The 12,500-nt window shown below is 39.2% G+C and overlaps 1 protein-coding gene across 2 annotated transcripts in view; it reads left to right on the forward strand.

Annotated features, from left to right (window-relative positions):
• The window catches only part of LOC128691331 (neuronal acetylcholine receptor subunit alpha-7), a 278,069-nt gene that overhangs the window by 253,817 nt on the left and 11,752 nt on the right, over nt 1–12,500 (forward strand). Inside the window, exon 9 of one of the 2 annotated variants that reach the window (XM_070087772.1) lies at nt 11,252–11,263. The exons of the other annotated variant lie outside the window; for it this stretch is intronic. Coding sequence (XP_069943873.1) covers nt 11,252–11,263 — 12 coding nt within the window. The remainder of the gene's footprint in view (nt 1–11,251; nt 11,264–12,500) is intronic. 2 annotated transcript variants of the gene reach the window in all.

Consider the following 12,500-nt stretch of genomic DNA (forward strand, 5'->3'; position numbering starts at 1 on the left):
AGCGAATGGAGACAAATAGTTTTTAGAACTTGACATGCTGTTGGAGTGTGAGCAAAGTAACATTTATGAAGGAATTTAGGGAAACTGGCAGGCCGGACTTAAGTCCTAGAGAGGGGTGGTAATGTTGCAGATTCATAACTGCACTGTAAGCGCGTCTCTAGCAAGACAATGATGTAGTGAATGATGATGAAAGGTTTTCTTTTTCAGGCCACCCTACCTTGGTGGGAGACGGCCGATGTGTTAATCTAAATATATATATATATATATATATATATATATATATATATATATATATGCAAGACAAGCCATTCTAAGGGTAACCGTGGCTGTTGACACTTCCGCACTACGCTGCTCTGAGGATTCTCTCCCTACTTTAGTTGCTCTCTTGCATCATTGCATAGCTCCTGATGACGTACTGATAAATGTGAAAGTACTTGAGCTAAAGATTTCCATCCCCGTGGATTGTCTTGCATAGTTAAGATCGCCAGTCTGCGATTGTATATATATATATATATATATATATATATATATATATATATATATATATATATATATATATATATATATATATATATATGCATGCAGAACAACCACTATAACAAAATAGTGAACTTCCATGACTGAGAGTAATATAATAGAATCAAGCTTCATAAATAATAGTTTTGAATTTATTATGAATATTGGTTTAGGATTATTCAAATTAGATTCATTTATAATTAATACAATTTGGGAAGAATTTATGATATGCTCTACAAGTTAAATCTTAGAACGTGATAAGAATTTAAGCTGTGTATGACTGGTCCTTGACCAACTCAACTGCATCATCATAAAGGGATGGGTGAGGTGTAATCTCGCCCTTATAGCCCTCCTACTGTTGACTTATTTTTCCATTTCCTTGATAATGTGATAAACTACGAAAGCATTTGGAATTTCTCTTTTTTTGATATTGGTTGTTCTGCATATCGTGATATCACTTGTTTATTGTAATCTTATTATTGCATATAACATTATATATATATATATATATATATATATATATATATATATATATATATATGGATAGATAGACAGACTTATAGATAGATAGAGAAATCCATTGGCAAATCAGTTTCATTGACTGCTCAAGTAAAATAAAGGGAGTAGTTTAAAAATATATCACAAACATTTATCAGAAGAGTTGTGCATGCTCTTATGTGTGTATTTGTCGCCCTTGAAAGTAATGACAAACTTTCCTTTGAGTTGCTGGTGTCACATGACATTATGTGTACCTTGACGGGTGTGTGCATGCTCAACTTCTCGTTGTCTCTGTAAGTCTTGATATATTCATATATCAAACTTCAATGACTCTATTACTTGGTCTTTCTTGCCGTTCTGTCTTCCTTCACTTCTTGTCATCGCCAGTGAGCCCCGAGTGTACCTTGAAGGATTGCTTCCTGACTTCCCTAACGTCATGACATGACAACTTCGACCGTCTTTCCAATATTAACCTTCTTTTACCTTTCCTTTACTTTTTTCCAACACGTCTAAACATGCAGCAGCCTTCACTCAGGCCTTGTGGAAGAGTACCGTACTTCTACACGGCTGAAATACTAACATTTCTATTTCATATCTAAGCAACGACTACATGAGATGTATTAGTGCCAGATGATTATGGGTGCAGCATTTTTGGATCACTGTTTCTACTTCTTGATATCCATGGAAATATATATGCTTTATATTTTAATCTTATCCTACGTTAACCTACGGAATCACTAGACATACATTTAATTCTCTTCTTAGTTACTTTCTCCCAAAAATCTATTTTCATCCTAGTATCTACTGTACTTTCATCCTTATACTTTCACATCTAGATTCCATGTTTTAACCATTAACCTACGGAATCACTAGACATACATTCAATTCTCTTCTTAGTTATTCTGTTTCCTTTCACTCTGTCATCTACGATGGAAGTAATCTTCTTTCATTAAGTTGAAAATATTTCTGTATTTTCTGTTGAAGCTCTAAATCTACATAAAAAAAAGTGATGCATCATTATCAGACGATAATGTGTACACATCTTTGTTTTAGGTGATGTTTTCTCTACTGTTTACTGTGACTAAAAGTATTTACTTATTTTCACCTTTGATGGTTTCAGAATGATGCGAAAATATGTAATAGGAAACCTATTTAACAAAAATAAGGAACCTCTATCAATAATCCAGGTCACATCATCTTCAGCTCATTTAATCGGAAGCTCATTCCAGCTGAAGTTCCTTCCAGCTGAAGTTCATTCTAGCTGAAGCTCATTCCAGCTGAAGCTCTTTCCAGCTGAAACTCATTTCAACTGAAGTTTCTTCCAGCTGAAACTCATTTCAACTGAAGTTCCTTCCAGCTGAAACTCATTCTAGCTGGAAGCAGCTGCACACAAATAACCAACAATTAGATGGGAAAGTAATGACATTTTGCGTTTGATTTGTCAATTTTACAAGTGGGACCGAAATTCGTCATTGCTTTCTCTCTCCTAAATGCCAGTTATTTGCGTATTGTTCTAGCCACAGTGAATTAATTCTGTCAACGCAACTTTGTGATATGATGTAAGGCTACAGGAACATAGCCTTTGTTAAATACTGTTTAGTTCCTTGCTTTCATCTTCAATCTCTGTTTTGCTATTCTCTCTTACTAAGACATCTTTCAAGAGAGGTTCTGCGATGCTGGTGATGGGTTCCTGAACCAAGGAATTGGAACTACTCTACTCTTCTCAGGGCCATAACTTGTTTACCTCCCATTCCTCAGGTGCTGTGTGACTTCTATTAATTTAACGCTTCCTTATGAGAATAATAATAATTAGGTTTGTTTTGGTCGCTGTGTGATCCGAAAAAAAGTACCCCCGTTTTCTGTAACCTCGGCAGCCTGTACCTGAACACATACAAGATATACACAGTAGTTGTACCACAACACATACAAGAGATACACATTAATTGTACCACAACACATACAAGAGATACACAGTAGCTGTACCACAACACATACAAGAGATACACATTAATTGTACCACAACACATACAAGATATACACAGTAGTTGTACCACAACACATACAAGAGATAGTGTGTAAGTCACTCGGCCGTGGTTTAAGCACTGGTCTAGAGTTGTACCGCTCGTCATGGGCACAAACCCCGCCTATTCCGTGGTTTGCTTCCTAATTTTATATCTATGCTAGAAAATTGTCTTCTTTGAACTTAAATAACTTAAAACTGTAATAAGTCTATCTTTCACCTTAGATGCATCAGCTTTAAAACTTAGAGACGTCTAGATACCAGTTTTACAATACTGACAAACTAGTAACTAGCATTCTGAACCTGTTCTTATGAACCTGACACTTTAATTCAAAGTTTCTAGCCAGTCGGACGAGGCGTTCTCAAGGCTTCGCTCGGAGACTGCTACAATATTTTTTATAACATGGACAAATGGGCACCTACGTTGCCCAATAATGATCTGAACCTACCTCTAAATAATATACACCATTCCTGAAGGTTTGAAGTCGCTCGGAAGAGTAGCTCTCCGGTTACCCCAGGGAAACATTGGAAGACCTTTGAGGAAGAAGAGAGAAATTCTGAAATAGATACCTAATTACTGTCAAGGATACCTTATTGCTGACAGGCATACCTAATTACTGTTAGGTATAAAATTACTATCAGGGAAACCTTGTAAAGGATACCTATTATTATCATGGATACATTGTTACTGTCAGGGATACCTTATTACTATCAAAGATACCTTACTGCTGTCAGGGATACCTAATTATTGTCAAGGATACCTAATTACTTTCACGCACACCTAATTACTGTCAAGGATACCTAAGTACTGCCAGAGATACCCTATTATTGTTGGGGATACCTCATTCTTGTCAGGGATACTTAATTACTTTCAGAAATACCTTATTACTGTCAAGGATACCTTGTTACTGTCAGGGATACCAAATTACTGTAAAGGTTGCCTTGTTACTGTCAGGGATACCAAATTGCTGTCAGGGTTACCTTGTTACTGTCAGGGATAACATTGTCAGGCATCACTAATTGCTGTCAAGGATACCTTGTTACTGTGAAGGATACCTAATTACTGTCAGAGCTCCCTTGTTACTGTAAGGAATAACTAATTATTGTCAGGGTTACCTTATTACTGCCAGAGATGCCTTGTTACTGTCAGGGATACTTAATTGCTGTCAGGGATACCTTAAACTGTCAGGGATACCTTATTACTGTCAGACATACCTAATTACTCTCAAGGATACCTTTTTATTTCCAGGGATACTTAATTATTGACAAGGATACCTTGTTACTCTCAGTGATACCTAATTACTGTAAGGAATACCTAATTGCTATCAAGGATACCTTCTTACTGTCAGGGATACCTTCTTACTGTCAGGGATACCTTGTTACTGTCAGGGATAAATATTTACTGTTATCGCAATTGTTTTGGGAGCTGTGCAAGCCGGAGGGTGAATGATGCTCTTCGGAGGCAACGTTACTTTATTTGGTTTCTTAATACACAGGCAGTGTGTTTAAATTGCCCAGGCCCGGAGGGCCTTGCCTGGGAGAGAGTGACGGAGTGGACCTTGTTGACGGAGCTCGGCTGCCAGAATGAAACAGGGTATGTGTGATGAGGGCTGAGATAGTAGGCCTAAAGGTGGCAGCACCAGCGTGGTGCAGAATATGAACCCAGCTGGGCATACATCGCTCGGCCACTTGCCCATGGTCGTCCTCAACCATGATTGACTGAAAAAAAATCGGTCTCTTTTTCTCAGGAACAGGCACAGAACACAGAATAAAAATATATAAACATGCGAACATGGACAAAAAAACTTCCTTCAGGGAGGGAAGGAAAAAATGGCGGGAAGGATAGGGGGTGCTAAACATCGTGGTTCAAGGCAGTGAGCCTCGGTGGGCGTCACTTCACGCCTTCCTGCATCTGAACAGATACTGCAACACAGGAGACATCGTTGCGCTGAGGTATGATGGGGGTACGTCTCCTTTGGAACGGTGAAGCTGTCATCGTGGAGTAGTCGCTAGAAGGTTCACTCAACCTGGGGCACGTCCTGCCCCAGGTTGTCAGTACTCATCAATTGGGCAGGACTTCATCTGACAAGCAACTCAGGGGGACATTTCTCGACTGGCACTGTCGCTGGGGCTGTCACTTCCGGCGAGAGTGGAGCGAGTCATTGCAGGGACGACTCAGGCGAAACATCTGTGAGTCATAGCAGTATACATCGTAACTAGAGTGCGTGGGCTAGTAGTCAAAGTGACATCAAACTTTGTGCAGGTTACTCACTGAAGCTGTGACAAGAGTCAGATAGTCACTTGCCGACAGGGCTACTGCAGCTTGACGATGTCATCCTCTCGACAGAGTTTGAGTCATAGCAGAGGCTAGTCTGGTTTTTTACACATAACCGCACTCTGAAGGTCAGGAGGTGGAGGGAAATGAGTCTCAACGGGGAGTCGTAGTAGGTACGACTCAGGCATGGCGTCTACGAGCGGTGAGCATAAGAGCTTTTTGTACATGGGGGCTCAGATGCTCATAATCTGACTGCTCGACTGACTAGTGTAGGTCGTCAAACGGTCACAAGACGGTGATATGTAACACTAGGGTGTCCTACACATACATCTAGGCTCAGACCACACATCGGGACACACGGAAAACTGTGCACACCCACAGTGCACATGAGGTTACTGCATAGCTTGCACTAGCAAAAGATGCTTTTCTGTGCAAAAATCGACACTAAGGCATTCACGAACATGTTGGGAGAACACTGACTGAGAGGAATTATCACGTGACATGTCTCTCAATCCTCTGGACACTGCAACAAATTGCTCACTGAAACTGTCGATGTGACATCATGTGGTGATGTCAGGCGTGACATCGTGCGGGATATCGTGGGGTGACATCACGGGGTGACACCAGCGCAGCATCGTGATGTCAGGTAGACGTCCAGCGTGATTTTGGGCAGTCGTCCTGGGGTAACTTCGTAAGGTGACGTTGGGTAGACGTCGCTAGGTGACGTTGGGTAGACGTCGCTAGGTGACGTCGGGCAACATCGTGCCGTCAGGGGTGTGATGCGGGCAGTATGATGATGTCGTGGGTAATGCCAGGTAGCAGACAACAGCATGTGGCCTTCAAAGTCTGGCTTGTTAACCCGCGTGGCTCGCTCTACGTGGTCTTATCCACACGTGGCTTCATGATCCACGTGGCTTCGAGTGACCTCGGCACTCGGATACACAGTTCTAGCAAAGAAATCATACAGAATTCACAACAGGAGAGAGGGAGTGAGAGCATAGTGTTGTATGGTGGTATGAGATGAGCGTGGGTGGTGTATGGCGAGAGAGGATCCGGCCGCTTTCTCTGCACCCCACATACCCACTGGAGAATCAAACACGCTGGAAGCAGAGCACCACATAAACTCACCTCTGACTTTGCTGAAATAGCCGTGCTGAGCTGAACAACAACAGCTGAAATATACAGGTGACGCTGAACACGTGACTGAAGAACAGCGTGGGAAGTTATGAAGACCCAGGTGACGCCACGAAGATTTCTCGAGGAAAATTCAGCAAATTTCGGCCTGGAGCCTGCTGATCCTGTGTCTGAATGATGAAACCTGCAGACACAACTCGCAGAGAGACGGATGCTTCTTGTATGGGGCGATGAAGTGGAAACAACATCTTTGTTCCTTCCTCCCTCTGGGCAACACAACTGCTGGGATCACCGCTACGCCACCATTGTTTTGGGAGCTGTGCAAACCGGAAGATGAATGATGCCCTTCGGAGGCAACGTTACTTTGAGTTCTTAGTATACAGGCAGTGTGTTTAAATTGCCCAGGCCCGGAAGGCCATGCCTAGGAGAGAGTGACGGAGTGGACCTTGTTGACTGAGTAATCTCGGCTGCCAGAATAAGACAGAGTAAGGGTGGCGCGGAATATGAACCCAGCTGGGCATACACTGTCAGGGATACCTAATTACTGTCAGGTATACTTTATTACTGTTAGCAATAAAAAATTACTGTCAGGGATACCTTGTTACTTTCAAGGATACCATATTACTGTCAGGGATACCTTGTTACTGTCAGGGATACATTATTACTGCCAGGGATACCTTGGTACTGTCAGAGATGCCTAATTACTGTCAGGGATACGTAATTACTGTCAGAGATACGTAATTACTATCAGGGATACATAATTACTGTCAGGAATACCTTGTTACAGTCAGGAATTCCTAATTACTGTCAGGGATATCTATTGTCATGCATGCCAGATTATTGTCAGGGATACCTAATTACTATCAGAGGATACCTTGCTACTGTCATCCATGCTCAAGTACTGTCAGGGATACCTAATTACTTTCAGGGATTCCTAATTACTTTAATGGATACCTAATTAATGTTAGGGATATCTAATTACTGTCAGGTATACCTGGTTACTGTCAGGTATACCTGGTTACTGTCAGATATATCTTGTTACTGTCAGGGATACCTTATTACTATATAACCTCATACTAACGCAGTGTTAACTACAAGTAACGGAACTGTAGTACAGGTAGTGGGACACAAAGTTACAGTAACACAGGTAGTGGGACACAGAGTTACAGTAACACAGGTAGGGGGGACACAAAGTTACAGTAACACAGGTAGTGGGACACAAAGTTACAGTAACACAGGTAGTGGGACACAAAGTTACAGTAACACAGGTAGTGGGACACAAAGTTACAGTAACTCAGGTGGTGGGACGCATAGTTACAGCAACACAGGTAGTGGGACGCCAAGTTAAAGTAACACAGGTAGTGGGACACAACGGAACAGTAACGCATGCAGTAAAAACAATGGAAAATTTATAATAGTGGAACACAATGAAACAATGACACATAGCTGAACACATTGGAACAGTGGCACATGCAGTGAGACACAATGGAACAATGACAGGTAAGAGACGCTGCAGATATAAATTGAGAGAGAGAGAGAGAGTGAGAGTGAGAGTGAGAGTGAGAGAGAGTGAGAGAGAGAGAGAGAGAGAGAGAGAGAGAGAGAGAGAGAGAGAGAGAGAGAGAGAGAGAGAGAGAGAAAACAGTGAACTGCTGAAATTCCTTTACCCAACACGTAAAAGGATTCCTGTATAAGATACGGCCAGTGATTCATGTTTGTCACACGTCCCTCACCTCTTGCTGGGACAACGTGTATCCCCTCAGCTGTCCGGCACTCACGCTCTGACTGTGTTCTCTCAACACACCCGACAAACACTCACTACCCCGCATCACGAAACACTTGTCCTGTTTGATGAGGAGTCTTACCTAGCCCAACTCACAGACTACGGATCCTCAACTCACTCAACACTCACAGACTCTGGTTTCTCAACATACTCAACAAATACTCATTTCTAAACGAACACCCACAGATTCTGGTTCCTCAAGACATTCATTCAACAAGCACTAACAGACTTTGGTTTCTCAACAAACACCAATTCATTCTGGTTCCGTAACACACTTACTAAACACAGGCAGTAATTCTTCATCATATTCTCCTCAACAAACACTCACATACTCTGAATCTTCATTACACCCTCGTTTGCAAGTACTCACAAACTCTAGTTCCTCAACATATTCAACATGCATTCATACATTCTAGTCCCTTAATGCAATCAGCAAAAACTCATATAGAGTCTGGTTTCTAAACACATTTTCCTTAACAAACACTTGCATCCTCGAGTACCTAAATACGTTCTCCTTTCAAACACACTCAAGGACCCTGGTTTTTCAACGCACTCAGCAAACACTCACGTTAACGAACACTTCCTCAGCACACTAACGTTAACGAACACTCATTCACTCGTTATTCTGTACACTCTCCTCAACAAACTCTCACAGACTCTGTTTCTTCAACACACTCACAGACTCTGCTTCCTCAACACATTCAACAAATACTAAAAGACTCTACTTCCACAACGCGCTTAATAGACTTATTATTCTGCACACTCTCCTCAACAAACGTTATATTACAAAGTAATCAATATAAACTTCCTAAACTGACGTCACTGCATTAGACTGATGCAATTTGTCTGGGATGTATTTAGTCATATTTTTTACCTCACCTTTTATGATACATTAACTCAATTATTTTGTCATTCCACTTTTTTGTGGAGACACGATGCAGTATGTCCTCTGGGGTCATCACGTCAAACTCGTATATTTTGAAGTTTAACTTCCGAAGAACTCATTCCGAGTACAATCGTATTTGCATTTATTTTCCATTTTTTTCTGAAGTTTCATAAAACCTTCATTCACGTCCTTTTCCCCCAAGACAAGACTGCATATCTATCATTCTCGCAGCTGGCAGTATTACGTAATACAGCAAGAACTGAGGCTCCTACTGGACTATTAGTTTGAGAACCATTCATGTTATGTAATATTATAGTATATCTCCCCATTCAAAAGGAAAAGCTGAGCAAATGAATTTAAATGATGTTTTAAGAATATATTATAGACGGACGACATTTGAATCACTTTATTCATAATAAGGAAGTGAAAAAGTCCTATACAGCCCACAAAAATATCTCATTATATATATATATATATATATATATTATATATATATATATATATATATATATATATATATATATATTATATATATTTGTGTTTGGGGGAGGGGTGCCGAATAGGTAAAACCGGTCAATTAGCAAGAACTCATTTAAAATTAAGTCCTTCTTAAAAATTTCTCTTTTTTCATTTACAGATATATTTTTTCATTTAGGAACGATTAGGTAAAACTTGCGATTTTGGCTTAAATAGCAACGCTCTTCTTACCGAATAACAAGCGAAAATTTGTGTATGCAATAATTTCGCAAAAATCATTCTGAACCTAACGAAAAAATATATATTTCATTATGTTTGTTTATTATTAAATTATTGTAAACTTATCTAAAATATATTTAGTTGGATTAGGCTAAATTAAATTGCGATTGTTATAATAAAGCTAGGTAATTTTTCTAAGGTTCTTTTGACACAAAATTATTAATTTTTACATTAACATTAATGAAAAAAATATATCAGTAAACGTAGAGGAGAAAATTTTAGAAAGGACTTATTTTGAAATGAGTTCTTGCTAACTGGCCAATTTTACCTATTCGGCACGACATATATATATAAAGCCCATGTGAAGGATTTAACGTACGGCAAATGAAAGCTCGATCTTCTGAACAGATTAGCATAGAATTTTACACATACAATTAATTCAGTGAGTTCTCTTGCAACAGTGATTGATGGCCTCTATAGACATGTTCTGTACTGTGATTACGGGAGTTACGGCTGCAACATAACTATTAATCTATTGAATCATAACACTGGATTAATTTACAGCAACATTTATGAGTTTTTTTACGACCATTTATTACTATTAATATATTATTATTATTATTATTATTATTATTATTATTATTATTATTATTATGGAAAGCGCTATACCTGTTTGGGTCACACAGCGCCTGGGTAAATTGAGCTAATCAGGTTTGATTCGATGAAAGGGAAAGTAAATTAATTTCTCATAAGAGTCGTCAAACCACAAGCACACGCATCGAGAGGTTCTTAATTAAGAATGCTTTCATTTCTCTCAGGGTTGCTGGCACGCCTCATACTGTGCTTGCTTGCTCCCAGAGTGTCGCTTGGCATTCTGCTTTGGTTCAGTTTTCGTGATCTGGAGTAAATTATGAAAACCATTTAAGACAAATGAGATATTGTGCTTTACTTTATGAATGATGAATTTTCGGTCTCAGTTTTCAGCTAATGTGTTGGTGGATAATAAGATAACTCCCATTTTCATTCATTGGATCTTGTGTCTAGACCCTAGCATTGTATTTTTTCAGGTTTCTATTGTTTGCGAAATGGTCGCTCATTTTTTCCATCTGTAGGTACACAAATTGAAACTAATATTAACACTTACTCACAATGACAAAAAGATTTCATTCTACTTTTCAAAAACCAAATTATGTAGATGTATATTTTTGAAAGACTAGCAGCCATTTTTCTCTTCTTAAGCTAACAATATTTCTCATTAATAATTATTTTTAGCATTCTTAAATTCACTTATTACTAACCAAAAAACTTTACATTAAATATAAAAATGTTAAAAACTTTGACGGAAATTGAGAGCATACGAGTCAATCTCCGGATATTTGTTTCCCCAAGTTAACGTCCCCTCTGTTTACAATTCGCCTCTCACTGGAACTTCCGTTTGGACAGTGCCCCTTGGAGGTAAGAGCTTTTATGCCAATGTCATTGTGCGTTTACCATGAGATACATATACCATAGTTCATCTTGTTTACATTTTGTTACTGCTTCACTTGAACGTCCGTTGAGAGGTTTTTAGAAGCATAGGCTAAAATGTTTTTTTTTTCTGTGCATTCTTATACTGTATCAAGCTCAATCTGATATTTGAATACTTCCTTATGATCGTAACTGCAGCGCTCCCTTTATATTGCACTTTTTTGAGAAAAACACCTCAGCTGGCAAAAATGGCATAGCAGCCTTGTGTATTACTATATACCCTGTCTCTTTATCCTCCCTTGAAGGACCTGTCAGCAACCACTCGTAACTCGTAGTTAGATTTTGTCCTCAGTGACTGTCTTGTCTTCGGGCAGCTGTCAATATTGCCATTTGAGATTTGCACAACAGGTAGTGGCGTAGAGTTGGTCGGCAGTCACAGCGTCGTGGAGTGATTTTATGCCAGGGTGAAATATTTACAAAAATAGACACATTCATTGTGTGATGTTATATGTGCTCACTTTCTAGCATATTCTGTAGGAAATAGACAAATTTGTTTTAATTCAATGCTAATCAAAATAACAGTACTGTGAATGTTACAGTCACCCTGGCTTATATAAGAACACTACCGACCTGGAGAGAATTGCAACAAAATGAGCTTTGCGTCAGGTGTATATTAGTGTTTTAATACCTCCCAGTTAGAAACCTGAATATACCTGAATGCCGCTTTAATCGAGAGATGAGTTTTAAGGAAATTAGTAAAGAACTTACATTGGAACAAATCTAGAGACTTGATAATAAGTATCAATTTCACATGGTTCAAATTCTTGTTATCAGGTTCTTTATGAAATTCTGAGAACCTGACCTTGAAGCTCCCTTAAGCTTAAGCTGACTGCGACACTAAGTGTTAGTTTGATCCTTGCTTCTTTCTCCGCTCTTGAGAATCAAGTGATGTATAAACCCGGTATTTATAATTATTATGTTTATCCAAGCAGCATGTTCTTTGTCGTAGTGGTTTTTATGCTTATTATACTCCGCTGTGTGCTTTTTCACGCTATTTTCTCGCCCTTAGATTACAAATTTTGTCTTGTAACTGTTTCTCAAATTCGTAGATATAATTCGCAAATACTAAGGAAACTCTGCACATAAATGACACTCATTTTCTATTTACGTTCAGGAATGCTCAAGATTTGTTTCAATTTCTTTACTGTATTTTTTTTTTTTGACT

This window comes from Cherax quadricarinatus, chromosome 2 (genome assembly GCF_038502225.1).
Source record: "Cherax quadricarinatus isolate ZL_2023a chromosome 2, ASM3850222v1, whole genome shotgun sequence".
NCBI classification, from domain to species: domain Eukaryota; kingdom Metazoa; phylum Arthropoda; class Malacostraca; order Decapoda; family Parastacidae; genus Cherax; species Cherax quadricarinatus.